This window comes from Netta rufina (assembly GCF_964035555.1).
Source record: "Netta rufina genome assembly, chromosome: 11".
In the NCBI taxonomy this organism is placed as follows: Eukaryota; Metazoa; Chordata; class Aves; order Anseriformes; family Anatidae; genus Netta; species Netta rufina.
The window spans coordinates 11,387,265-11,414,025 of record NC_140134.1 but is presented as its reverse complement, the minus strand read 5'-3'; the positions used below and the strand labels follow the sequence as shown (position 1 = coordinate 11,414,025).

At 54.2% G+C, this 26,761-nt stretch overlaps 5 protein-coding genes across 6 annotated transcripts in view; 2 read left to right on the top strand and 3 right to left on the bottom strand.

Moving 5' to 3' along the window:
• Positions 1–2,323: 2,323 nt before the first annotated feature.
• PATL2 (PAT1 homolog 2) lies at positions 2,324–8,256 on the bottom strand (the record flags this gene model as incomplete). Its single annotated transcript, XM_084293295.1, has 19 exons — positions 2,324–2,570; positions 2,803–2,952; positions 3,031–3,128; positions 3,210–3,350; positions 3,702–3,861; positions 4,106–4,239; positions 4,365–4,409; positions 4,703–4,800; positions 4,879–4,999; positions 5,170–5,308; positions 5,390–5,473; positions 5,786–5,940; positions 6,334–6,420; positions 6,600–6,767; positions 6,854–6,919; positions 7,006–7,074; positions 7,283–7,566; positions 7,762–7,864; positions 8,233–8,256. 19 exons carry the CDS (start codon positions 8,254–8,256, stop codon positions 2,531–2,533), a joined length of 2,166 nt encoding a protein of 721 aa, XP_084149421.1. The 3' UTR covers positions 2,324–2,530.
• Positions 8,257–8,573: 317 nt separating this feature from the next.
• B2M (beta-2-microglobulin) lies at positions 8,574–11,940 on the top strand. The gene is made up of 4 exons (XM_084293700.1): positions 8,574–8,710; positions 8,794–9,072; positions 9,842–9,876; positions 11,230–11,940. Exons 1-3 carry the CDS (start codon positions 8,635–8,637, stop codon positions 9,853–9,855), a joined length of 369 nt encoding a protein of 122 aa, XP_084149826.1. The 5' UTR covers positions 8,574–8,634; the 3' UTR covers positions 9,856–9,876; positions 11,230–11,940.
• On the top strand, positions 11,479–18,640 carry TERB2 (telomere repeat binding bouquet formation protein 2; the record flags this gene model as incomplete). Its single annotated transcript, XM_084293529.1, has 8 exons — positions 11,479–11,554; positions 14,555–14,653; positions 15,270–15,351; positions 16,765–16,910; positions 17,171–17,232; positions 17,690–17,802; positions 17,897–17,988; positions 18,495–18,640. The coding sequence occupies 8 exons, from the start codon at positions 11,479–11,481 to the stop codon at positions 18,638–18,640; spliced, it is 816 nt and encodes a 271-aa protein (XP_084149655.1).
• A 1,365-nt stretch (positions 18,641–20,005) lies between these two features.
• RPS17 (ribosomal protein S17) lies at positions 20,006–22,835 on the bottom strand. The gene is made up of 5 exons (XM_084293677.1): positions 22,756–22,835; positions 22,399–22,550; positions 21,855–21,960; positions 20,258–20,323; positions 20,006–20,131 (listed from the first exon to the last, which is right to left on the bottom strand). The coding sequence occupies exons 1-5, from the start codon at positions 22,756–22,758 to the stop codon at positions 20,051–20,053; spliced, it is 408 nt and encodes a 135-aa protein (XP_084149803.1). The 5' UTR covers positions 22,759–22,835; the 3' UTR covers positions 20,006–20,050.
• A 1,596-nt stretch (positions 22,836–24,431) lies between these two features.
• Positions 24,432–26,761, bottom strand: part of CPEB1 (cytoplasmic polyadenylation element binding protein 1) — a gene marked incomplete at both ends in the record, with an annotated part of 33,843 nt that continues 31,513 nt past the window's right edge. For both annotated transcript variants that reach the window (XM_084293576.1, XM_084293577.1), the window contains 3 exons: positions 24,432–24,542; positions 25,102–25,182; positions 25,388–25,482. In XM_084293576.1, the coding sequence (XP_084149702.1) occupies positions 24,432–24,542; positions 25,102–25,182; positions 25,388–25,482 (287 nt within the window). The remainder of the gene's footprint in view (positions 24,543–25,101; positions 25,183–25,387; positions 25,483–26,761) is intronic.

Here is a 26,761-nt window from a genome sequence, read left to right as displayed (position 1 = left end):
GGCGAAGCCGCCTCTCAGCCACCAGGGGGAGCCAATGAGCGCCGCTGCTCGGAATCGGGAGGTACCATTGCACGGGCGGCGGGGGGGGGGGAGGGAAGGGGGGATGCGCCCCCCCCTCCAACAGCAGTGGACGAGCCCCGAGCTGAGGGGGAGCCCCTGGGGCTGGGGGCTCTGGGGGGGAAATGGCGATAGGGGAAAATGGGGGCACAGCACAGCCGGGCAGCAGGCTCAAGGCTCTCAGTTTTCTTTTCTGCACCTTATGCCTTTGAATATTTGGTGTTATATGTGACTGCAAGTGGCCCCTGTCCCTCTTTTCTCCTCCGTCCCTGCTGAGAGGAATGCGAGGGGCTGCGCCCTGATCCTCTGTGAAACAACAACATAACAAACAGCGCCTGTCCTTATCTCGAAGGCCTCGCTGCTATCCTCCTGTCTGCCTGCAAAGCCGTAAAAATGATGCAGAGACAGCACCAGAACGTTAGAGCTGATGCTTTCCCACACTGGTTCACCTTACAAGTTTTATCTCCTGAGTATCTGGCCTGACCCTTTTTCCCATGCCCTGATGCCAACCTGCCAAGCCTCACCCTCTTGAAGGGACAGCTCAGTTGGTGGCTGTTCAGCAGATCAGATTTGGAGGTTAAATGCTTTATTCTCATTTTACACTGCCTTACTTCTGAGGCTGTATATTACAGAGTTAATATAAGGGTCACCATCCAGGGTAGACACTGGAGATCATCGTGAAAGAATAGATTAATCTACTCTAATTTACATAGGGTTGGAGCTTAGAATATATTCTATTACTATTAGCCAAAGGATAAGATGACTTTCTGGTGTGAAAATCTCTTTTGAATATACAGGAGGCTTTGGGGGAGGTCAAGTTTAGACCTCTGTGTGCCATAGACATCCATCCAGATGCTTAAACATAGGTGTCCTAAAACACTTTGGGTGTCCCCTTTGCACAGGAAGAGCACATCTCCCACAGGATTAGGAGAAATCCCACTGTACAGCTGGAAGCCAGGCAGAAAGCACAAAAATTTCTACACTAAGACCAAACATTATGGCTAGGCACCCTCTCATGCCTAGATGAGGACCTGAGGATAAGCTTGTAGCAGCGTTCTGGTTAGATTCTGGGGGCTGAAGCTGAAGGTGCAGATCAGCAAGGATCAGACAAGAGCTGTATGCGTATATATAAAGTAAGCAAGCTTTATTACGAGCTATTTACATACATACCAGCCCCAGGGTGATGACAAGAGTACCGATGAGTACAGTGCTTTTCCCAGTCGTCGGTGTCCACCACAGTGAGACCCAGTAGTCCATACATAGGCAGGCTGTGGTCAGCATCCTGCCAGTCAGTGCAGTAGGCATCCATGTCTTGTGGGCACCACCACAGAGGCGGCATTGACCTCAGTTGATGTTCCTGCCTCATGGGACACAGAGCATTTTGCTCTGTTTATACCCCTGCATGCTCCCAGACCCAGAGCAATTGGAAGCCCTGGTCCCAGGGAGCACCCAGCAGCCCCTGACAGGTTACTGCAATTATGCACAGCAGGGGGGGCCAGCACATTCGTTCCTGATGGCAGCATTTTTTTCCATGCCAGATGAGTTATGGCCTGGCACCGTATCTGCTGAACAAACAATATGCGTTATCACAAGGGCAGAGTTCCACCTTGTTCGTGTCACAACAGCACGACAGGGCTTTCCACAGAGCGTTTGTCTTACCCTGCTTCTGTTTCACACTGGGCCAACCTAACAGGGTTTTTAGTCCTAACACAAGCAGTCATGGTCTGTTAAGGTATCTCAAGGAAGATGTGGTAACTTCAAGATGTTCTGTCATGACCATGTCTCTTATCTACATGTCATAGACTAAGACCTCAGCAGAAAGAGGTTCTTTGTCCCTAGCCATGTGTTTAGACCCCCATCCTCTGTGCACACCCAGATGCCCTCTACATCCCCTCCTGTGTGCACAGACCTTTCCTTTCCCCTTATACACACTCATCTGACATTGACCTCTATGCAAGCTCTGACCACCACCTCTCCCCTGCTGATGGGCTTTTTTCCCCCCCCTCCTCTGTTCCCCATCAGGTCCATTTTCATCAACACCTTTTCCTCCATCCCCCTATATCCTCTTACTGGGTCCTTTGGTCCTTCCCCCCCTTTGCTGTCTTTTCTGCCCTTTTGGATCCCCCTCCATCCCCAACCAGGGGGCTCAGGGCCCATGTTCCAGTGATGCCTCTATCAGAGCCCAGGGACTCAGGCACAGCAGTGGCTGCCCACAGGAGCCACAGGCGCTTGTTAATCACCTCTTTATTTTATTCCAAGTGCTGTACAGAAATTCCCCCCCAAAGGTGCTCTCAGTGCCCCTGTGCAGACCGGCCTCAGCACCCGCCACAGGCTGCTGCGGGGCGCGAGGCCGAAATAAGTTACCCGCGTTCCCTTCCAGTGCATCATGGCTCACCCAAAGTGCCCCACACCCAAGTTGTGGTTGGTTCAAAACTCAAAGTCCTTTTATCAGGCCCTGCCCCACTCTCGGGGCTTAGCATGGCATGGCAGCCTCCGACGGCAGCGGGGAGCACCTGTGGGGAAGCAAGGTTGGAACATCAGCTTGTCACACCACCGTGGGGGCAAACTGGTCAACGTGGACTTGTGTCCACAACAGAGGTTTGTAGACTCATGTCCAACAGGGCAGTGAGAGCCACCAGCACCATCCATCGCTCCTCTCCATGGTCCCCCCCCACCAGGTCCCCTCTCTCCATCAAAGAGGGATGGTGGCTACGGGCAGTGCTAGGTGGTCCAGGTGGTACTCACTCCATCTTGGCCTCCAGGTGGTGGACAGTCTGCTTGTCCAGGTAGCGGCAGAAGAGGGAGAGGAGGTTGCTGGGCAAGAAGAGTGGCTCTACCAACGAGGCCTTGGGCACTTGTGACAGCTCCCGAGCGACCAGGAACACTGTGTCTGTCCTGGAGGCACCAAGGGGACAGTGAGCGCCCTGTTGGGCAGCCAACCCCAACCCTACTCACGTGGCCCCGTGCCCTCACCATGTCTCGAAGTCTCTGCCGTGTGGCTCCAGTGGTGTCTCAGAAGACAGCAGCCCCTCACCATGGCTCAGCAGGGAGTAGAGCAAGGTGATGCCAAACTGCAGAGAAGCACCAGGAGGAGCACCATGGCTTTGTGTCCATCCGTGATGCCCCCTGCATGCCGGGGATGCCCAACATACCTGGTTCTTCAGGGCCATAGCCAGCGGAAACTCGTCGGACTCAGGCAGGGGCCTGGTAATCTCCTGCAGGACCTGGATCAGCCTGCTGAAGGTCATCCTGCCCACCACCTCATTCAAAGGGCTGTAGAGCAGGGGAAGAGACTGGGCAGGGCAGAGGGGAGAGCAGGAATCTGAGACCGCTCAACCCACCACGGACACAGCCCCATCTCCACCCCACACCTTCAGGGTTTCGGGATGATGCAGGGGACAATGCTGCATATCCCAGGAGCATACAGCCACCAGGACTGCTTTAATTCCTCCTGGAGACCTTTCTCCTCCTCCCCGCAAGGGCAGAAGCAAAGCCCTGCACCTGCCCTTCACAGCAGCCTCTTCCCATGCTGACCCCACCATCCACCCAGCCTTGCTGGGACCCATCAGGATGGATGCCCACGGGCAGGGTGACAGGGAAGGGATGCAGCCCAGTAACCCCCTGCCCCAGCTGGAGGTGCTCGCCTCATCCAATGCATCTTTCTTCATGAGGAAGGGCAGGTGGTGGGTGATGGTCAGCAGGATCTTCTCTGCTTGCTCTGAGGCCAGGTGGGGCAGCAGCCGCGCCGTGAGCTTCTTGCCTTTCCGCACACACAGGACCTGCAGGAACTCATCCTCTGCCTCCCTGGGGACAAAGGCTCTGTTGGCACAGACTCTGAGGGACCTGAAGCCCCTCTGCCCATCTGGGTGAGGAACCAGCATCACCTCCCTCACTCCTGCATAGCTCCAGTGGAGGACAAGACTTGCATGTAGGGTCACTACAGATTATGGTGACACACGGAGGATGAGAGCCCATCACCTAATGACTGGGAACTCAGCTAGGACCAGGACATGCTGCCCACCTCCACCTCACCACAGCCCAAACTCACTCCTCACTGCTGCAGGCTCTGATTTTCAGGGCCTGGTAGATACGCCCCGCTTCCTGGGTCTTCTGCTCCTGCTCCTCTGGGGCCAGGGACACCTTCCGCTGCATCTCCTCCACCTCCAGCAGCTGCAGGAAGAGCTGGAGGAATAATGTGGGATAAGGCAGCAGCTTGGAACAGACCTTCCCCATGGAGCTCCTTGGATGAGACCCAAGCCCCTGCTCCATCAGCACCGTGCCCCAAAATCAGGACCCCGGCCACTCACCCTCTCGATCCTGTGCAGCGCTCGAAGCCGGTGGCTCCCCGCAGCCTTCAGGAGGGGAGAAAGGAAGGCAGAGTTACAGCCAGCACCAGACACCGCCGCTGGCAGAGCACTGGGCCAGCTGCTCCCTGGGGATCAAAGTGACTTCAGGACAAAGACCAACCCCACACGGAAGCCACGGCCACCGCCGGCTGCCCCATCCCACCCTGCTCATGCCACCAAGGTGTCACCCGACCCATACCCAGAGCCAAAGCAACACCCACGCTGCAGCTCCTTATTGCTCCTGCTAAATTGCTCCAAGACCTTGAAGCAGGCTTGGAGCCCGGTGTTCCCTCACCTACCTCCTCCACCAGGGCATGGTGCACGGCATCAATGGCTCGGCGGGGGCTGTAGCAGGTGGACACAGCGACCTGGCCCAGCGAGCCAGCGATGCGCACCACTGGAAGAGAGCGGGGGGCATGGTGAGAGCATGCCCCACACCCCGCACCCCACCCCGGCCACCACCACAGCCCCTCACCGGAGTTGTAGGTCTCTACTTTCTGGATGAAGGGCGTCACCAGCTTGGGGGGCTCCTGCTTGTTGCGCCCACCCATGAGCTCCTCTTCTGCCTGCTTGCGCTCCAGCCGATGGTAGTAGGTCTGCGTGGGAGCCAGGAGGGCAGCTTGGGACCATCCAAGCCCTTCTGCCCCCCCCTGCCAAGCCCATTTCTGGATGGGGCTCAGCACCCCAGCTCCCTCCAGCTCCCCAAGGTGGGAAGCCACAGCCCCAAGGAGCTGGGTGACCCACAGGACCTATGGTAGAGGCTCACCTGGTAGTAGTAGTCATCATCCATGTTCTCACTCTGCAGCTGGATCATCTCCACCTTGACGACCCAGTCCTTTTCCTTGCAGGTCATCAGCCCAGCATAAGGGTCAGCTTTAGGGGACCACAGCTTCTTAGGGGAGACACTGTCACGGGGGAGACCACAGCCTGCCGTAAGCACCCAGAGCCCCCTCAGGGCACTCCCAAGACCCCCGGGCCCTCCGTACCTCTGCACCGTGCCGCCTTGCTGCTGCCGCTGGGTCAGGATGCGCTGGTGCTGGGGGTGCAGCTGGGTGAGGTGGCTGGGCATGCTGCAAAGGGGGACAGCGAGGGCTGCAGATGCTGCAGTGGCTCCAGAGCATCCCCTGGAACACCCTCTGGCCTGCTCTCAGCACGGTGCCACAAGGGCCACCACCTCCTTTGGTTTTCAGAGGTGGGCAGCGATGTGCCCATCGCACTCCCATCCATCCTGACCTCATTCAGACCAAAAACCTCTTTGCCAGCACAAGCCGGGCTCAGCACCCATGCTCGAGCCATCCCCATGGAGCCACCAGCTTCTTTAGGGGGCCGCAGCACCCCTCCCCCATGCCCAGCATCAAAACCCCACTTGCCGTCCCTCCTACCTGAAGTTGAACTGGCTGCTGGCCGAGGGGCTGAAGAAGGGACAGGGGTCCAGAGAAGGAGACATGGGGCCGAAGTGCATGGCGAGGGGCCGCGGCGGGGTGCCCACGTTGGGCGACAGGGGCCTGAAACGGGTTGGGGGTGCGTACCCCGTGGACTGCAAAGGAAGGGAGAAGCAGTCAGGTGGCAGGACGCCCTGCTGTCACCTCCGAGGGCTGCTGGTGGGATGGGCTGGTTCTGCCAACACCACGTCTCGTGCTCCCATCCCAGGCAAGGGTATCCTGGAGTCATGCTGCTGCCCAGCACGCCCCAGATCCATCAGCAGTGCTCCAACGTGCCACCAAGCACAAGGTCACACCCAGTGCAGGGACAGCAGGACAGATTTGTGAAGCCGTAGCTAACACCTTCCCCATCTCGTATGGAGAAGGGCACCCAGGATGAGACCAAGATGGAAAGGCTGCTGCTCTGGGGAGGTTCTGAGCAGTGCTTGGAGGTGGCTCTTCCAGGCCATGGCACCATCTGTGGGGACAGTGGTGGCCTGCTGCGTTACCTGCTTGGAAGCAAAGGGAGAAGAAGCTCTGCGGGCTGGTGGGAAGGGCCGAGGGGAGCACGTGGAGCGCAGCATCAAAGGTGGCTGCTGCAGGGACAAGCAGACATTACTGGGACCAGCTGGGCACCGGGAATGTGGTCACAGCCATGAATCCCAGCCTGATGGTGGGTTTCATTAAGGGGACAAAGGCATTGCAGAGCTGGGGACAGCTTCTGGAGCAGAGAGGGCAGAGGAAGGGATGAGCAAGACACCCTGAGAGCCCGTACCTGCCGGAGGAAGCGCTGGGAGAAGGACTTGGGGGACGTGCCTCTGAAGTCAGGGCGCTTGAGCCGAGGAGAGCCCGCATACCCCCTCTGCACAGGGGAGCTGAGGAAGTCGAGGGCCACGTTGGCAGCAGGAGGGGGCGTCTCCAGGACCTGCAGGATAGCTTTGTCCTGTGGGAAGAGGTGGCAGGAGGTGGGAATGCAGCCCTGTCCACGTGCCACAACCGGGGACGCGTGGGGATACCCCTGGGACCCACCTCCAGCATGGGGTGGGGTGGGATGCTGCTGGGGCAGGAGCCCCACACCATGGGCTCCATGGCCAGCTGGAAGACAGAGAGAGGTCAGCATGGGGAGGAGAGGGGCAGGGGACACTCAGACCCTGTCACCAAGGAGGAGGGGACATTTTTACCATGTCCTCTTTGCCAAATTCTGCCCAGACAGAGCCAATCCTGCTGTCCAGCACTGCTGAGTCCTGGCTCTGGGAGCAAAGAGGACAGTTAATGGCACACACTTGGCCACAGCACCAAGGACCCGCCCTTGTCCCTCCCAGAACCACTCCTCGCCCTCTGTAGGGCACAACCCACGGTGTGTGGATGGAGGGACAAGCAGCAGGTCCGTGGCAGTATCTCTGCTTGGACACTGGGGGCTCAGCGCTGGGTCCCCCTCCCACCCCACTCAGGCATCACCTCCAGCGTGGGCTTGCTCTGCACAGCTCTCATCACCGCTGGGTCTCCCAGGTCGTTGGGCTCATCCTCATGCTCTTCCTCAGCCCCCAGCTGTTCTTCTTCCTCCTCAGAGCCCACCTGCTCAGCATCAGGCTCCATCCCACCTTCACCCTGGGGCTCTCCCTGCTCCTCTGGTGGTGGCTGCCCCTCATCTGCTTGGGGCTCCTCCTCGGTCTCCACGAGCTCAGGGCTTCTCTCCAAAGGCACTGGGGTTTTCACAGCATCCTCCTCAGTGGAGTCACGGTCTTGCAAGGGAAAGCAGGGTGCGTTGGGGGTAAATAAGTGCCCAGGAAAACACCCCCAGGCTCCCTGCCGAGCTCTTTGTTAGGTATAAGGACACATCCCACCTGGGGAACACCTTCCTCACACCCCCAGCCTCCATCCTCATCCCACCAGGTGCTGGCTGGTCAGCCCGAGTCTGGGGCTCCCCTGAACCTTACCCAACCCAAAAGTCATCTCATTGTACAGGTCAAGCTCCTCATCCTCCTCGGCCATCTCCTCCAGCAGAGGCACATCTTCCACTAGCAGGTAGTCCTCAAGGATCTGGGGGGCGAGAAGGCAAAAGCAGCGTGGGCACCAGCAAAGGAGACAGCCGGGGGAAGAAGAAACCCTCAACAGGGGGGCACCCAACCCTTCCTGGGAGCTAACCCCACGGCTGCCACGCAGCTGGAAGAGACGAGCAAGAGCAACCCCCAGGCACCAGCACCTGCCCCTGGTGGCCCCCGGGGACCACCCCTGACCCCTGTGGGACCCTCTGCAGGGACCGAGCACCCGCAGCAGCAGGCGGGGAGCACCGCGAGGAGCTCGGTGCGGAGCCCCAGCGCTCCCCACGTGCCACCATTAGGCTCCAGAGTGAACACCCTGCCGGGACGGGACGGGACGGGGCCGGGCAGTGCGGGGCGGGCACTCACAACCCTCTCGCCGCCCTCCGCCATGCCGCGGCACCGCCCGCCCCCGCCTCCCTCTACGGGGCCGCGCTGCCCCCGCCGCCGCCTTTTACCGGCCGCCGGCAGCGCGCATGCGCGGCCGCCACGCCACGCCCACCCCTCAGATAGGCCACGCCCCCCTCGGATAGACCACGCCCGTTAGGGCCGTGGAAACGAAAGCGAAAGTGAAAGCCGCGCACTGCGCACGCACGCCGCGCCCGCTGCCCGCTCTCTGCAACCTTTACTCTGCCTGTTTACCCGGATACTAGTGACGCGGCGGGGAGGTCGCCTCACTATTGGCCGCGCGCCGCGGCGGTAATAAATAGGAGCGGGGCGCGCGGGCGGGGCCACTCGGCGAGGAGAGCGGAGCGGCGCGGAGCGGGAGGCATGGGGCTGGCGGCCAAGGTGGCGATCGTGGCGCTGGTGGCGCTGGTGGCGCTGCTCGGCCAGGGGCAGGCCAAAGGTGAGTGCTCGGCGCTGCGAGGGGCGCGGTGGCGGGGCTGTCCCCGGTGGTCCCGGCGCTCAGCGCTGCCTCGCCCCTCGCAGCGGCGCCCAAGGTGCAGGTGTACTCCCGGCACCCCGCCACCGCCGGCACCGAGAACGTCCTCAACTGCTACGTGGAGGGCTTCCACCCTCCCAAGATCGACATCACCCTGCTGAAGAACGGGGAGCCCATGAAGGACGTCAAGTACAACGACATGTCCTTCGGGGACGACTGGACCTTCCAGCGCCTGGTGTACGCCACCTTCACGCCCACCAAGAGCGACGTCTACACCTGCAGGGTCACCCACGAGGCCTTCCAGGAGCCGCAGTTCTACAGATGGGGTATGGTTTCCTCTCCGCGTGTCGCTGTTGTTCGCATCCAGAAGCCTCGCTGATTTTGGGCTCAGGCTCTCTAGAAACAGGGCGCTGTCGTGGAGCGTGTTTTGAAGGCTTTGTTCTAGACGTACGTGAGCACCAACAAAAGTAACTTGGCTTGGAAAGACTATGCACCAAACCCGTGCGAGAGTTAGCTCGCAGCAGATAGGGAAGGTTTGCTTTGGCATTGCCAAAGGTCCTGTAGGTAGCTGTCCCCTGCCTTCCTGGCCTGCCTATGCTGGGCCTGACAACTGTTAATAGAGCTCTCTGGGTGGATTTATCTAAAAAAGATGGGTGATGCAATGATTTTTGGCTTTAATCTAGTGGTAAAGACTGACGCTTACTGTTTAGATCACGCTTACTTGAATTCCTGTCTTCCCCTTGTGTGCCTTGGCTCCTAAGCCAAGACTGCTGGTGCTCCTCTTAATGCTGATGGCAGCATGTGAGCATGAAGTTCTGGTCTGAGGGCAGCTGGGCATCTCCTGAGGCAAACCAGGATCTTTCCAGCCCTTGGTTGTTGGGTGAAGCCTTCTAAGAGTAAAGCACGATGCTTGGGGTGAACATAAAGAAGAATGCAGCAGTGGGGAGTGAGTTTTTGGTGATCTGGTCTGTGGTTAGTGGCAGGAAGCACAAAGTTGAGCAAGGACAGCTCTCTGAGGCTGTTCCCCACAATGGTGGGCCCTATAGTGACTACTGTTTGCTCTGAAGCCTAATGCTGTGTCTTTCTTTCTTGTAGAACCAGACTTCTAAGATGTGCCGGGGATAATCATGGTGAGTTACACTCATATTTTGTGTGCCGGTAGTAAAGGGAACATGGACTGCTCTCTGTGGAGGGAAGTACATGGCTTGCAGAATTGAGGAACGAAAGGAGTGACCACAAAAACCCTATCGTGTTGCCACTGAATGGGGGCTGAGCTGTCCTGAAGCTCTTGCTATTTACTAAATATGGCTAATCCTGCACTGGGCATATTACTGGTGGTATTCTGGTAACTTGTGATGTGCGAGGCACAGATCGCTGCAAACAGCTAGATTAACTCTTGATAGAGAAAATTGAGGATGTGTGGCTGAAAGACCTGAAACTGAAACTCCTCTGAGTACTCCAGTTGAGGCTGGGTAATTATTGACATTGTGCAGGATAAGCCTTTGCCAGGCCTTACAGGAATTACCCCCCCCCCCTCCCGTTGGTTCAGAAAATGTTAACAAGGCCTTTAGACTGAGACTGAGTCATGAGTCACATGGACTTTGGAAAAACCCTGGGGCATTGCTTCTTAAGATGTAGAAGGATCAGAGTCCTTTCCTTGCTGCTGTCTAGTGCTGTTTTCCCTAAAGGTCTCTCCAACAAAGGCTGGGAGGGGTGTTGGTCTTCAGGGACAGGAGAAAACTGGAGGTGAGGTCACCAGCTTCCTGGGATGAGGAACAGGATATACTCTTAATTAGCAGCAGAAATGTGTGTGGTACTGAGGGATGGGGAAAGGCTCAGGAAATTCACCCAGAGTGGAAAATGGTTGGATTGGAAGAATATTTAGAAGGGATGCCCCAAGTGGTTAGATATTTTCTTGTAGCTTGGGACATGTTGCTGAGGTAAATGGGCCTGTGATTCGATGTAGTACAGACAATTCTGGGTTACAGAGCTCAGAAAACTGATATGGCACCTCTGCCACTTTCCTGGGGGTGGAAACCCAGCCCTAGAGCTGGGCCTGGGGTGTGGCGTGCCCCAGTGGTTTTGGTGGGATGTCTGCATGAAGGTCTCTGATAGTGAGGGATGCTAAGCTTGGTTGGGCTGGGACTGTAGGGCAGGGACAGTCCTGACTTTGCTGGAGTCTGGGGGTAAGGATTTGCAGAGCTGGGACAGAGGAGGCAAGAGTAGGATAAAGCAAGAACGTCTGTGCAGGCATTGTTTAGGGTGCAGAGCACTGATGGTCTTAACAGGGGATTGCTTGTTGAAGTCTGAACCCCCCGGGCGGAAGGGACTGAAAGTGGTTTCTGCAGTGCTCAACGGTGGGTCTGTGTGCCTGTAGCTGGGACTCTGCAGTCAGAATTCCCTTGTGGAGAGCTCTTCCTAAACAATAATTACAACTGAAGCTATGCAGAGTGACTGATGTTAGTCTTCTCTCTCCCATGCAGATCTGAAGAATTTTTCCCTGCAAGTCTAAATGAATTTGAGCTTCTGTCCTTTCTACATATGATGGAAAAGAACAATTGTCTTCATCATGAAATTCCTTCTCTTCACAATGCTAGGGGTCGCCTACAGTTAACAGTGGTTGTCTGAACTTGCGGTATTATGTTCCTGGCCTCCTTCACCATGAAATTAGAATACTGAGGAATTTGGCATCAGAGGAAAAGTGGGCTGAGGGAGGGCCTGAACACTGCGGCATGTGGCAGATGTTCTGCAAGCGCAGTCATGCTGTGCTGTTGAACCACCCTGACCTGGTTAGGATGGAGATGCAAAGTGAGCTGATCTGGGGGGGAAGGAGGAGGGAATTCTGAAAATTTGGCTGTGTACCAGGAGATTTGTAATGCAAATTTACACCTTCAAAACATGTGCATAACTATCCCCCCCCCATAATATAATTAAAAAAAAAAATCCTCTAACATCTGCTCTCTGTAAACATGTCTGGCTGTAGCGACAATTGGTTGGTTTTGCAGAATCATTATTAAAGAACTATTATTACAGCTTATCATTGAAATAACCTTCACCCCAAACTAGTATGCTAACTAGACTTTTCTGAGCACATAGGTATAAGTGTCTGCATTACCCATTAGAAAATTGTAGCTCTTTAGTGGTCTGCAGTGTACCTAATTTTTATCTAAATACAATCAGAAAACTTAAAAGAAGTCTGTCTTTCTGAAGTGTATTTGTCTTTAAAGTATTTCTCCAGAGTCCTGTACCAGCCTGAACCAATTTTTTGGACTCTGCTGGGTTGTAGGCTGATCCAGAGTATGGTGGAGCTGCACTTGCCTGCACTTTTTTTCCCCACTGAGAAGGTGCAGGCACACTTTTCTTTTGGAGGGGAGCCACTTAGTCCCTCAAAAGGAAAAAAAATAACAAACGAAAGCAGGACATCTGGCTAATGCTTTTCAGGGCATGTGATGTCAAAGATGGACTGAGGGGAAGCAGGATGTATCAGCTAGTTTCACTTCCGTTTTTTTTTTTTTTTTTTTTTTTTTTTTTTTTTTTTTTTTTTTTTAATTCTGCAAGGGGCAAGCTACAGCACATGGCCTCATGGGGGCTGTTCTGTCACACCTCAAGCTCAACAAGAATTTGATGGCATTACCCAAAAATGGTGATACTGCAGGAGCTATGCTGCACAGCTGGGCAGCCTGCTTTAATTTTATGAAGCAGCTGTTGTGATTCCTTGGTCCTGTTAGATCAAGGAGGATCTGTTTAGCGCAGAGCTCACACCTGAACAAGGATTCTTGGCTACCTGGTGTGTGTGGTTTATTGCACTTGCTCTCATGGGTAAAGATTCACTGAGGCTTGCATATGCCAAGGCGTCACATACTGAAGGTTTACCTGGTCTTGGCTTACTTCACAGCCTTTTCTGTTATATTTGCACTTTCCATGATGAACACGGAGAAGAGAACCTGCCATATGCAAACCTCTGGCTTTCTGCTTTGCTTGAAACTATGTTTTACTCAAATTGTTTACTACAAGGGGCATGCTCTCCTAGCCTCGGATTGGAATCAGTCAGGAAATGCTAGGTGCTCTGGGAATTTCTATCCAGCAGGAAAGGTGTGCAGGTGGGGCACTGGTCACTGGTCTTACCCAGGGCTCACTGTCCATCTCCTTCCAGACCCTTTGTTCAATCCTACAGTCTCTCAGGTGGAGGAGGTAGATGGAAACCTTGGGGTCTCCACTGGGGTGTTGGTGTTGGGTTACATGTTCCCTATCCAGGAAAATCTTGTGTGAGTACAAAGATGGGTTCAGGACCTGGGAAGTTGGGGGGGTTCTGAGGAGCTGTACTCTGCAGGAGCAAGGGGAACCCTCGGGAGCATTCAAACCAGGGTGTCACACCTGGGTGGCTATACAAAACACGCATCACCCAGCCTGGGACAGCAGAGCTGGCCCAAGCCACTGCAGAGCTCAGCTTGCAAAGTCAACCATGCTCTGAAGATCAGCCATCCCCACCAGTGGCAGAAGATGGTCTGGGAAGGAAGACAAGGTTGAGAATTCCCCTTCAGAGACCCCTGTGGAGCAGCACAGCCTGCTGCAAGAACCCAAGGTGGCTTGAGCCACAGATGGTGTTCTGGCCTCCTCTGATTCAGGGGGAGCCACCAGGTGCCTGCCACCACCCTGGTTTCCCCTTTACTGGCTGCAAATGCATCACAGGGTGATGGCTGGGTGTCTTGCACCAACAGGAAAACCTCCTCCTAATTAAGAAATTGGCTCCGCACAAGCTGAAAACGCTATGGCACAGGTGGTGCAAGAAGACCACATTGCTGAAGGAAACATCCAACAACATCATGCTGCACTAGGGAAGTCGTTGCCCTGATTGCATCTGTGGGCTTTTTGTGGTATTACTTAGGAATTATTTTGTCAGCATACTCAAAAATCCCCTTTCTGGGGAGTATGATGCATGACAGTCCCAAAGGCTGGCAAATTTTGGGATCATTTCTAGAAAAAAGTTCTCTGTTTGAGGGGGGTCCAGCCGGGGGGGTGGTGGGTGGTGGTCCAGAGATATCTGGGATGTACTTGCACTACTGCTGCAGTTTTTTCAGTGCAAGTTCCTAGGGGGTGGAATTGTCGAGGGATATCTTGGCAAGTATGAAGCATGAAACAAGCCTCATTTGTGCTTTATGAATTGTGAGCAGTTTTGCTGAAAGCAAGCTGTTTCCCAGATCAACCAAGTATGTGTTTTTAGAATGGGTTACTTCTTCAATGTCACGTCACCTTAGAGTCTCTGACACTTCACCAGTTCCTGCATGACAGGGAGAAAAAAACAAAGGGCTCAGGTAAAAGAGGAGGGGAAAAAATCTTTCAAGACACAGCTGAATATAGACGTCCTCCAGGAAAAGTGAAACACCAAACAGAAAAGTGAAAAACCAAACAGAAGAGATGCTGGTGCACCTCCAAATGCTTATCTTTATGTCTTCAGATTGTGTAAAAAAATGATGAAAAATGAGTATGAATCAAAGATCAGGGCTTTCTGTTTCACCTTTCAGTATGGCTGACGCATCACTTGCCTGTTTGGGGCACATTCAGCTCTGTTCAGGTTTCCAGAGGTGTCACCAGCCGGGCTACGTCATGAAGCATTTCTGGAGGACGTGGTGGTCAAGCCTTGTGCAAAAACCTACCTCAGCTGGTTAAAAAGTCCCACTTGACCCACCTGTGTGCCTAACTGAAACCACCCTGAGCTATTTTGGGGCTCCAGAGGCACTCAGAGCCCTCAGCAGGTCCCTCCCTGCCCTGCTCCCCTCAGCATTTCCCGCCACCGCCATTGCCCCTCAGGCTCCTGCCTCACCACCCCTCAGGGCTTCCCTGCCATGTTTCGGGGCCGCCGTGCCTGGTTCTCCCGCAGCGTCCAGCCCAGCCCTCAGCAGCTGTGGGGTGAGCCCTCAGTGGGGCAGGGACCCCCTCTGAGGAGCCCAGGATGGGTCACGGGGAGACCAATGGCTGTGGGGCCCATAATGGGGCCTGGTCTGGGACACCCCGGGTGCACTAGGGTGTGAGGGGACGTTTGGGGTGTAGTGATGGGTGTGGGGACAAGGGGTAGGTAGTGCCCCACATTGGGGTGGTGGGGGGACACACTGGGGTGGGGGGGCACATTGGGGGACATGGGGATGTTTTGGGGTCTGGGGACATGTTGGGGTGTGTGGGGCTGTCGTGGGGTGTAGGGGGACTCATGGGGGGGTGGGAGGCACACTGAGGTGTGGGGATGCATTGGTGTGTTGGGGTGTGGGGGGACATGGGGGGCACACTGGGATGTGGGTGAACACACTGGGGTGTATGGGAACATGTTGAGGGTGTGTGGGGACATGGAGTGTGTGGGGGGACACAGTGGGGGGTGTGTGGAAATGTGTTGGGGTGTGTGGAAATTCTTTGGTGTTGGGGGTGTGTATTTAATCCAATGTGGGGACAAATTGGGTTCTGACTATGTCTTGGGGTGTGTGGGCACACACTGGGTTGCCTCCTGTCATCCTCACCCCTGTTCTTCCTCCTGCAGTGGCTGGTGGGGGGCTGCTCACCCACTGGCAGGATGCCGACTACCTCTTCAGCAGCGATGCCGCCCACCCTGACACCCTCAGGTTGTCCCTCTCCCCAGCTGTCCCCCCCTGCTGCCACCTCCTCACTGCCCAGCACATGCTCGGGAAGTGCCCCTGGTCACTGTTAGCCCCCTCCATCGTATGCGTGACATGCTGGAGGGGCTCAGCCATGCAGCTATGTAGCGACAGCAAAAGTAAAAGCACAGATAACAATAACAGTTGTGTTAGCCCAGTATTTAATGGGTATAAACATCCTCTGCAGGTCAGGGTGGTGTTCTGGAAGTGCCTTGTACAGTTCCTGCTGCGGTCTGCTGGGGTTTTACTCTTAGTCTGCTCCGACACAGAGCTCGTGCATGTGAAAACCTGCACCTACAATAAAGTGTGTCTAGAACTATCCCAAACAAAACATAAAATGGCTGTGAAAATAATGCAGCTTTCCATGCATGAGGCTGGCTTCAACCCAGCACTGGGGACGGTGTTGTGAGAAAAGGACGGTGCTGATACTGGCATAGCTTTTTGTGTGGGAAGCAGAGCAAGGTAGGAGCTGATAAAACTGCATTCACACTCCAAGTAGTACTAGCAAAAATAAAACCCACCTACACTTAGTGCTGGTACAAGACCTCTGCACAGAACCAACTGATAAAAGCTTTTAATTGTGCAAATCGAAGTAATGGTGCTGCTTTGTTCTCGCTACCTTTGACCTGACATGTTAGAAAAGCACAGGGTCTAAAACAGAGCTGACACCATCCCCAAGGCCATGGGGTAAACAAGGAAGTAACCACAAGAAAAGAAAAAGAAAAAAAAAAAAAAAAGGCAGGGCGGAACTTTGTGACAGCAAGCCTGGAAACGAGAATAACCCAGCAGGAAAAGAGTTGAATTGATATTTTCCTTCTGTTTCATATAAAAATAATAGAGCTCGATAATGTTTTTACAGGAGAACTACAGAAGTAAGAGATTATTCAGGATCTTCCTCCACCTAGTGAATAGCTGTGTAACTTATCACGCAAATATATTTATGTGAAAGGGAGCGGTTTCTCCTGATCCTCTGCACCAGGCTTTCCTAGTGGCTGAAAGCAGGTTGTTTTAACACATTATTGCTTAAAACTGGCTTAGATTTTGTAAGCCTTCAGACACCGAGGCCAGCTTTGGGAGTGGAATCCAGCAGATCCTAAAACAGAGCCCTTCCTTCAGCCACAGCATTGCCTGGCACATCCTGCTAGAACAGGACGTTGCTGGTAGAGTCTCAGAAAATAACAGCTTTTCCTTGGGTACTTTTTCACCCTGCAAAAAGGCAAAAACATCCAAGCAGGTCAGTTTTAATGACAACACACGTCCTTTCACACTTGTTTTACTCAAAGCTGCCCCCTAGCCCTGTATCTCCAGATTGATCGAAGCCAAAGCTATTTCTGTTCTGCTTTTATTTCAGGCTTACCTTCAGGAACCATTCTTTTTCAGGATACATGAGAGCCAGGAGTACTTGGACGGCAGAGCTACAGTTTTCCATTCCTGCTACCTCTCTGCCTGGGCAAACACCAGTGCAGAAATGAAGGAGTCAGTGGTTCTGGGCCACTTCATTCTGCCTCCTGCCTGCCTGCAAGAAGGTGAGGGAGAACATCAGGTGGCTGCTGCACTCTGTATTCCCCAGTACACACGGGTGCCAACTGGCATCAATCCTTGGTCCCCTGTGCCCTGAGGGTGGGGGATTTCCTTCTGCTGGGAGCAATTCTTCCTCCCTGGGGCTGAGGAATTAATGCTCCATCTATTATACTGTTAGGGAGCAATGCCACTCAGTGAGCTCCTGCACCACTGGGCAGTCTTCTTATTTCATGCTTTTACAGTCATTTACTTTTGTTCACGGCAGAAATCAGAAGAAAAATTGGTGGCTTTATTTGGGAGCAGATGGATGATTCCCTTGCAGAACAGGTAAGATGAGAAATACATACTGCAGGAGGTGGTGTAAAAATCAGTTGTAGCAACTGGTTTTCATCCCGGACCCTCAACCCAAATACAGGATGAAATGTTCTTGCACTTGTTGCGCTGCATGTGTCCCTCTCAGTGTGACAACCCAGGGACAAAACACTGGCACATGCAGGAGGGATTTTCTCTCTTGCCCACGCAGGCACCCGGTCTGTACATCCTTCTGGGGACTGCCTGTTGCTGAGGTCCGAGTCCAGCCCTTTTGGTGCAGCATTTTCTTTCCCCATGACAATTCCTACTGTGTGCTGTCTTCTTGGAGGGATTTCTCAGTACTTTTGAATCAAAATTCATCATCATCTTTATAACTTTATTATAAAATATGCTGGAAATCAGAATTTCTAAAACTGCCTCAAGGCAAATGGGCTCAGGGCACAATTCTAAACGAACTCTGTGCTGACACCAGCAGAGACCTAATGAAGATCTTCAACCTAATGAAGATCTGACGGACGAAGCAGAGATGGTGAGAAAAGACTGCAAGCAAGATGTGAGGGAGGATGTACGGAACCTGTCTGAAAGGTATTTCTGGCCTTGATGGTAGGATTTGGATATGCCTTTGCCTTTCAGAAGATATCCAACATGAGGGAAATAACATCTTTCTCCTCCAATACAGCAGTGAAGAAAACCCAGGCTCCAGAGCATCGACCCAGGGGGAATTTTCATACCATGCACTTAAGGAGTACCCGATGAATAACATGGTGACAGGTAATGTGTAGCATAGGTAGCCTTGTAACAAGTGGAAAATATGCCCCAAAACAGCTGTGGGTGCTGATGAAGCCATACTCACCCCTTGGGATTGCTCTTTCCCCCTTTACTCTTGCTGGACTCAGAAATGGCTACAGGTTTCACCTGAAAGATTGTCATTTTTTGTTGACGCTGCTCATTTCTGATGGAAACTGCTTATTGCTCATTGTCCTAATTTGCGTGGCATGTGCAAATATCAGAAGTGGTGCAGCAGTTGTGTCAGGTAAGAAGGTTGAGCTTCCTGGGTGGTAGATCAGAGCCGTTTCCCTAGACATTATCTGACACCAATTTCCAGTCATTAGAATCTTGAGAGCGCAACCAGCCTTTGCTGTAATTCCGAGGGCACAGCTGGAATTGGTCCCCTCCCCTCAGCACTGCTCATTTTCCATAGTTCTAATTTCAGCTGAGAAATGAGAAATTAGGTAGCTCAGGGCTCCCACAGTGAGACCAGCACTTTCCATTCCCAGGCTACACCTCTGCTCGCGACATGAAGAAGTACGTCGGAGAGCTATGTGATTTCATTCCTGGCACCTCGGGTTACGCAGCATACTGGATTCAAAACGAAATCAAAGTTTACTCTGATGTGAAAACTAAAATGAAAAGAAAATTGTAAGTAACAGGAGGTTGTTCTCATCAAAAGCTTAACAGAGTGCTGCCAAAATGCTGTCAGCCCGGTACGGCGACTCAATTCTGTTTAGCAACATCCCATGGTTAGATTCTCTGACGCCTTACTTACTTTTCTGCAGACTGATGGTTATTTTTACTGTCAGTCTGTGTTCTCACCGTGTTTTAGTTAAATAGTGAAGAGATTGGTGGTATTAAGCTGAGAATTCTGTTACATCTCCGTGGTGTTTAAGGGGATTTGTAACTTGGCCCTTTGGTTCATCCTGACTACGGCTCAGCATGTTCAGTGTACATTTAAATACCTGGCTACGTTTGTTGTGAACATTTTATTCCTATTTAAATTCCACAGAACACGTAAATATAGACAAATCTCTGAAAGACCAAATCCTTTGCCTTTTTATTTATACGGGGTACTTAAGAGGGTCATCCTGTGACTGCGTGTTGGAAGAACACGCAGAACAAAGGAAGTGGCTTCTCATCACAGCCCTGCCTGTAGGATCCAGTGCCCCACCAGACTGCGTGGCCGCCACCATCACGGTGGGCCTGGGACCCCCAGTACAAACACGGAGCCTCGTGGGCTTGTGTGGGTTTTGAGCACAGGCCCTAAACGTTCCCTCAGCAAAACCCACCTCAGTCATGGGTCCGAGTGCTGCAGGTGGTTGTGCCAAGACCCCTTGACTCACCGGGGTGCCCAGGGCACCGTGACCACAGGTTGTGGTGCTGGATGATGCCAACAGCCACGGCAGGGACTTGCAGGTCCTCTGCCTGTGCACAGAGGATGGGAGGAGCCTTGGGGGTGAAGGCCACAGCTCTGCCATGCCTGCTGTACCCTGGGGACATCGTTAGTGGTGGGGTTTCTTGCTGGGGGCTTTGGGGCCTGTCTCCACGGGGGAGCTTCCACACCCACACACATTGCTCTGCTCAGCCCAGTTTGTTCCCCTCATAGAAATAAAATCTGATTTCTCCCTCTTTCATTTAAGCACTAAAAAGTCACAAATGCGGTTATAAAAGGCAATTTTTATTCTGGCACAGCACGGCCCTGAAAGCTACCCACTCACAAGCAGCACAGCACAAAGCTGGGAGGCGCTGATGGCGAGGACACACCACGCTCGCCCTCTCCTGGCTGCGCGCCGCCATCCTGAGAGCAGCAAGCAGGCATGCCTGCAGGAAAACCTGTAAAATAACAGCTCTGCACCTCACGCCCCAAGGAAAGACCCCCAAAAGGCGCTCACAAATGTGAAGGCATCAAGTCCTCTTCACACAGTGAAGCCTCAGATGTGGCACCCCGAGATAAACTGCCCCCTCCCCTCCTCACCCCTGCGCGCACAGGCTTCGAAAGACCAAGCAGTCCGAGTTGGTTTCCCACGTTTATTGGAAAAGTGACATAACAGCGACTGCCTCAGAGAGCTCCTCGGGGTGTTTTGAAGTTCATCCCCACCGTGGGCTGTGTGACCTGCAGGTTGGACAGGCTGCCGAAGTCCTGGAAAAGAGACCGGGGTCAGTCACCGCGCTGCCAGCCCTAACCCCGCCGAGGGAGGAGGCAAAGCCCTCCCAGCGACACCAGGCAAATAAATCCCTCGCAGCGAGTACGGCTCAAGCTACTCACCAGAAGCTTCAGCATTTCCTTGGTGTCTGGGTCCACTTCGATGATCTCCTGATCGAGGGCAGAGACCTGGGGACAGAAGCGAGGCAGTGGTTGGGCAGCGCCGCACAGCCCAGCAGCAAGCCCCAGGGGCCAAGTCCGCACTGCTGCTGCAAAATCCCCACCCAGCACGGCCCAGCAGCATCCTCCTCGTGAGCCCTGCTGACCAGCACGGTGAGCAGCTCCAGTGCCCTCACCAGGATGAGCCAGGAGGACCCCGACCAAAACACTGTGGAACCATCTCAGTTCCACTCTCCAAACCCCAAACCTTGGCCTCTGTGTGCCCCCTTCCACAGAAGGCTACGTTACACCGGTACCTTGCTAAGAAACAATGAGTAACCCACGTTCAGCTCACACAGCTGCAGCACCAACGCTCCTTCGCTGCTCAGGAAGAGCTGAGCTTCAGGGTGACTTCTGCCACCAGCACCACCCCACCTGGCCTTTGAAAGGCAGCTGGTGTGAAACACCCCCGCTGTTTCCTCCGGAGCCCTGCTATCTGCAGGGAACTGCAGGAGGCAGCTCTGCAGGTCAGCACAGCTCTGGTCACACCTGGAATTTGGGGGACGTGAGAGCACGTGGGGCTGCTGGTATTTCCTGAGTCATTTCTGGATGCCAGGAGCGAGGAGTCAGACCGAGCTGTGGCACCGGGCTCATCACCCCACCTGGGGCTACAGAACTACCTGTTCTTCCCCAATACAGACTTCAAACATCAATAAAATCAACCTTCCACATAACCAAACCCCGTGCCAAACACCAACAATTTTGGAGGGCTGAAGAGCAGAGATAATGGTCAGACCGACCACTTATACAGCACGGACGGTAACAGCACTACAAGCAGCTGAGTAAGGCGATGCGGAAGAGCAGCAAGGAGCAGCTTGTCCGAATGCTACAGGGTTTGGGAGGGACAGGAGCAGACCCACCAAACACGGGAAATGCTTTCAGAATTCCTCTCCCTGCACTATCAATGACCAGGCCACGCACCAGACCTTGATCACTTTCGAATGCAGGTTCAGGAAAAGGGACCGGGGCGGGCACTTCCGTGCGAGGACCACCAGAGCTACGAGCAGGCAACGTGTCGCCTGCACGGAGCTCGGGGTCCCGGTGGTGCCCCTCCACCAACCGGGATTTTACCGACCACCTCTGGGATTTTACCAACCACCTCTCTTTAGCGACATCTACTGCACAGCCAGCTTTAGGCCGCTCTGAAACATTTTTCTGTGTCATGTTGTTTCTTTCCTCATTCAAAGCGAGGAAAATGGAGGATGGGTACCACCTTATAACAAGCATCAGAGCTGAAACACAGGAAGTCAGCTGCTCTTCCCATCCCATGCCACGGAGTTTTTAAGGAAAAGCCCTCAGACAGGAGGCCAGAATCTGCTTCAGCTCTCCTCCTTTGACCCAAGCCCCCCTCAGTTCCTCCTCAACGATGTTTAAAGACTTTTGGGGCCAGTAACAGGAAAACACTGTATCTGCGTGCTCTTCAGCACCCCTGCAACAGAAGACACCCCAAGCAGGATGGGCAGGCCCCAGTCTCTGTGTGGGAAGACAGCCGCGAGCTCACCTCTGGGACGTAGTTGTCCCTCCTCTCCCTTTCCTCCTCCTGGAGTTTGATGGAGATGCCTCTGACGGGGCCCCTCTGGATCCGCTTCATCAGGTGGGTGACATACCTGTGGGACACGGGGCTGTCAGGGGGACACCGCGGGGGCCTCAGCACCTCCGAGAGCACCGAGCACGGGGGAAACGAGGGAAAACGTGCAGGAAAAAGGGGAAAGCGTGCAGGAAAAGAGCAAGTGGATAGGGAAAACGGGAAAGCATGTAGGAGAAGGGGAAAATATATAGGGAAAGCATATAGGAAAAGGGGGAAAGCATATAGAAAAAAGGGGAAAACGTGTAGGAAAAGGGAAAACACGTAGGAAAATAAGAAAAGCATATAGGAAAAATGGAAAGCATGCACAAAAAAGGGAAAACGTGCAGGAAAAAGGGGAAAACGTGCAGGAAAATGGGAAACGCATAGGAAAAAAAGGAAAGCTTATAGGAAGAAGGGAAAAACGCGTAGGAAAAGGGAAAACGCGCCGGATAAGGGAAAACGCGCCGGGCAGCCTCACCCCGCGATCTTGTTGCGCAGCTTCTTGCTGGGGATGATGGCGATCTCCTCGCACACCCGCTTGTTGGTGTGGAAGTCGTTGCCCAGCCGCGTGTAGTACTTCTCGATGATGACCCGCGCCGCCTTCTTCACCGTCTTCGTCCTAACGCGTCCCTAAGGGGGGGGGGGGAGGCACCGCTCGCTGCCGCCGCAGGCCCCGCTCCCCCCACCCGCCCACCGCCCGCTCCCCCCCCGGGGTCCCGCGGCTTCCACCCCGCTCCCCGCAGCTCCCTGGGGCCGGCCGAGGGCAGCGGGGCCGCGGATGGCGGCGGATGGGGGAGGATGGGGGCGGATGGCGGCGGATGGGGCCGGCACTCACCATGTCGGCGGCGGCCGCGCAGAGAGAGAGAGGGCGCAGGGGAGGGCGGGAGGCGCCAGGGGACGCCGGGAGCGGGCGGCGCCCACAGCGCCCCCTGGCGGCCTGGAGGAGCTGGGCGGAGAGGGAGTGGGCGTGGCTTAAGTAAAAGGAGGCGTGGTTTGGAGGTGTGGCCACGCCCACAAGGCTTCCCCGGGTCCCCACGCCCGCCCGGCGCCTCCCCTGTGCCCCCTCTCACCTCGCCGACCCCACTCTTCACCCCAAAACACTTCCTTGCCTCTGGTCACAGCCCTGCTGTGTCCCCCCCCCCCCCCAAAGCCCTCAGGTGACAGCACACCCATCCCCAAGGTGCACACGAGCAAAGAGGAAGTGCACAAGATTCATTATTTTTTTTTTGCTGCAACGTGTTTATTATGTGCCAAAAACTACACCACAGCTTACTCCACGCATCTGTAGGAGAGTGCAGTCTTGCCTGCATATACTACAATGAGGTAGAGACTTCACACACAGCTTCACGAAAACCCACAAAGAGCAGCTGGGATATGCAACAATGCAACATCAGCTCAGCAGGAAAGAGGGAGAAATTATGACACTGGTTCTTTGGCACACAGCTTCCGATAGAGGGGAAAGTAAAAAAAAAAATTAACTATAAAGTTCTCAAATCCCAGCAGCATTTCAGTCGACTGCACCGTTACTTCATACATTTCTTAAACAAAAGGAAAAGTACTTGTCCCCTCTAAGAGAAAGGGCTCCTATGAACCTTCATCTGTCCACCGAAATGCAGCCCTTTTTTAGCTAGTTACAAAAGAAAAGTAAGTCCTGTGACTTTGTGATTAAAAACCTCTATCAACCCCCCTTAAGTGCAACTTAAAAAAGTGCAACAAACTATTTAAAACTATATACAGCAGCTCAGAGATCGTTTATCCGGTCCAGTTTCAAATCCAAAAATCCTGTCCTGTTCTGTTGCAAACACCTCGATTTACAACTTTCCACCAGCAGCCCCCAGACACAAATTGCAATAATGTTAAAAGCTGCCAGGAAAGAAAAATCTCTCGTTTCAAACGACTTAAAAACTGTTTAAGAGTGTAAAAAGGAACTGGTAAAAACCCTCGAGCGTAAAATATGAAATATGATTTGGTTTAAATGAAGAGCAAAGTCTCCTTGTTGTTACAGTAAAAAACGCCAGCTGAACATTCAGTTTATGCCGTTCAGATGGGGGTTAAATGAATGGAAAGGCACTGTATGGCAACTGCAAAAAAATGGAGCCAATGAGACCTGCATTATTACCATCAGTATTGCAAGGAATGTAAAAAAGCGCCTTTAATAAATAAAAAACCTAGGTGAAGGCATCTGCATAAACACCTTCTCAACACGCGGCCCTTTTTGCTTCTCGTCAGCAAACTAGGAACCAAAGTCTGGGAACTGCAGAATCACTTGAGGGGTGCTCCCCCCCTCAAAAACCCCAAACAAAACCCGACAAAATTCACTGTGCATTAGTGCAGAAACAAAAAGACCAGCAAGTGCAAACGTGAATGTAAGATTTCCCCATTAGTCCTCAGGAAGCGCGTTCCCAGCCTGGGTCTGGCACCAGCAGGCACGCTCGTGCGCTCTCCACTTGGCAGGTTAACAAAAGGACTTTCTCCTGCGCCCGCGGCGGCCCCCGAGCCCCGGCGGCCGCTTTAGCTGGAGTCTCTGTTCTTCTGGTTGCGCATCAGCGGGCGGTGGTGACGCAGGACCTCCATGGAGTGCTGCCAGTGCCAGCAGGAGCGACAGAAGTACTTGAAGCAGATCTGCGGGGAGAGCAGAGGGCAACGCCGCCGGTCAGGACAGGTGGACACAGCACACAGCAGCCCGCGGGCTGGCAGCCCCCTCCCTGGTCTCACTGCCCACAGCAATGCAGCAGCTCTGAGGGCTGCTTGAGCAGAGGGAGGGAATTCCAGCAATGCTGCCAGAGGGCTCTGCCAGCGCTCGCTGCTCTCCCACTCTCATCTCCTCCTGGTGAGGTGGAGCAGAGCATGCTGCTGCTGCTCCATCTCCCATTGAGACTCCAACAGGGAGCTGCTGGACTCCAGCCCAGCTCCTTCAGCAGTGAGCAGAGGTCAGCCAGCATCCTCTACATTTTGAGCAGCCTCAGGACAGCAGTGGAACGCTGCCTCCGCCCCGGTGAGCAGCAGGAGGGCTCTGCCGCCTCCAGAGCTCTTGCTTCAACACCTCATCCTCCCCAGCAGGGGAGCCTGGACAACAGGGAACCCCGAACACCACAGCCACGAGGAGTGGAGCCTGCTCCTCCCTGAGGAAGTCCCTGCATGGGGCTGCCAGGAGCAGGAATGGCACTGGAGAAAGCATTACCTGGTCTCTGCAGAAGAAAGGGCCAGGCTGAGCACTGCAGACTTGGCACATGGAGTCCTCCAGGTATGGGTCAATCTGAACCTGCACAAGAAACCAGGCAATTGGCATAAAACTGTGGTTCTGGGCAGCCCCAGCAGGGCCATGCCATGCAGGTCACCAGCACCCCCTCACAGGGACACAGGGCAGGCTGTGCTGGTCAGGGTGCTCCCAGCAGCATTGCCCATCACACACACACAAAAGCCCAGCTCCCTGGGCTGCCCCAAAGCCCCTCCCACCAGCTCCTCACCTTTTTAGTAAACTTGGTAGTTTTGATTTCCACAAAGGCAGCAGTCACCGCCTTCAGGTAACTGCGCTGGTTGTTAAAGGTGACACGGCCAGACCCTAGAAGAAGCCAGACCACAAGCATTACACCAAGCCCACACCCCCAGGCAGTAGTCAGGGGAGATGAGGAGCCCCACACACCACCCGCCTCCTCCACCAGGCAGGCACAGCAGGCAGCTGAGAGCAGAAAGGATTTTCCACACCTGCATGAGCTCTGGGACCAGGACAGGAGGAGCAGGAGCAGCAAGCTCCACGCCTGCACCTGAAATAAGCCAGTGCCAAGACAGCTCAGCAGCTTTTATTTTAAGCCTCCCACTCATCCCAGGGTCTTGCTTTTTTGCATCTTCACTGCCAGTCAGCAGTGCTCCTGCACCACTCATTTCCAGCAGAGTTTTCTTATGTTACAGAAAACCCTATCTGTGCTCACCTACGAGTTTCCTTTCTTGGAGTAATTTGGAGTAATAAGAGCTTTGGCTGTTACACGACGCTCCTGCGTGCTGGCAGCTAGAGCTGAAGGCAGCAGGGATGGGCACAGCGTAAAGTGCCACCCAGAACACATTTACGTTGTCCCCTCAGCACCCAGCCAGCGTCACGGGACAGAGGCTGGGAGACCTGGATCTGTTCTGGGGCACAGAGATCACATCTGGGGACCCTTCCTCTCTACAAGGGTCACTTCCAGCTCTCAGTGGGATCTCTTGGGACTGTCTCCAAAAGCCACTTCAGCAGTGCCATGAGCACACCCCAAACCCAGGCCCCGGGCACCCAGCTTTGACCAGAAAAGCTGGGAAGCTGTCCATGGACAGCGATGAACAGCAGGCAGCTCAGCACTAGCCAACTGAAGTTGTTCCTGCCTGGTGACAACCAAGAGACCCACAGTCCCTTCCAAAACACAGGGCTCACTGCAGCCTTCCCATAGCTTGAGTCTGGAAAACTGCTCCTGATGGTCTGTTGCAGTGTTTTTCCACACAGACTAGCATCTTCAGTGCTGAGGTCAGCAGCCAGCAGGCTTGAGTCTGCCCCAACACCGTAACAGCCACAGCTGTCCCTGCTCTGGGGAGGGAAGAGCTCAAGCAGCATCTAAGGATCATTAGCAGCTGACTGTCTGTGCACAGCACTGAACCAAGGCAAAAAACCCTTCAGCAACACTTGAAGAGGCATTAAAAACCTTGAGCTGCTGCAGAATAATCTGGGAACTGGAAGGTGCCAGGCACATCATCTCTGCCAGCACCCCCAAGGCTTGTCTCGCATCCCCGCAGCCAGGAGGTGAGGAACACTGCTGGTGGAAGAAGCTGGCTGGACATCTGCTCCCAGAGAGGTGGAGGCAGATGGCTGTCTGTCC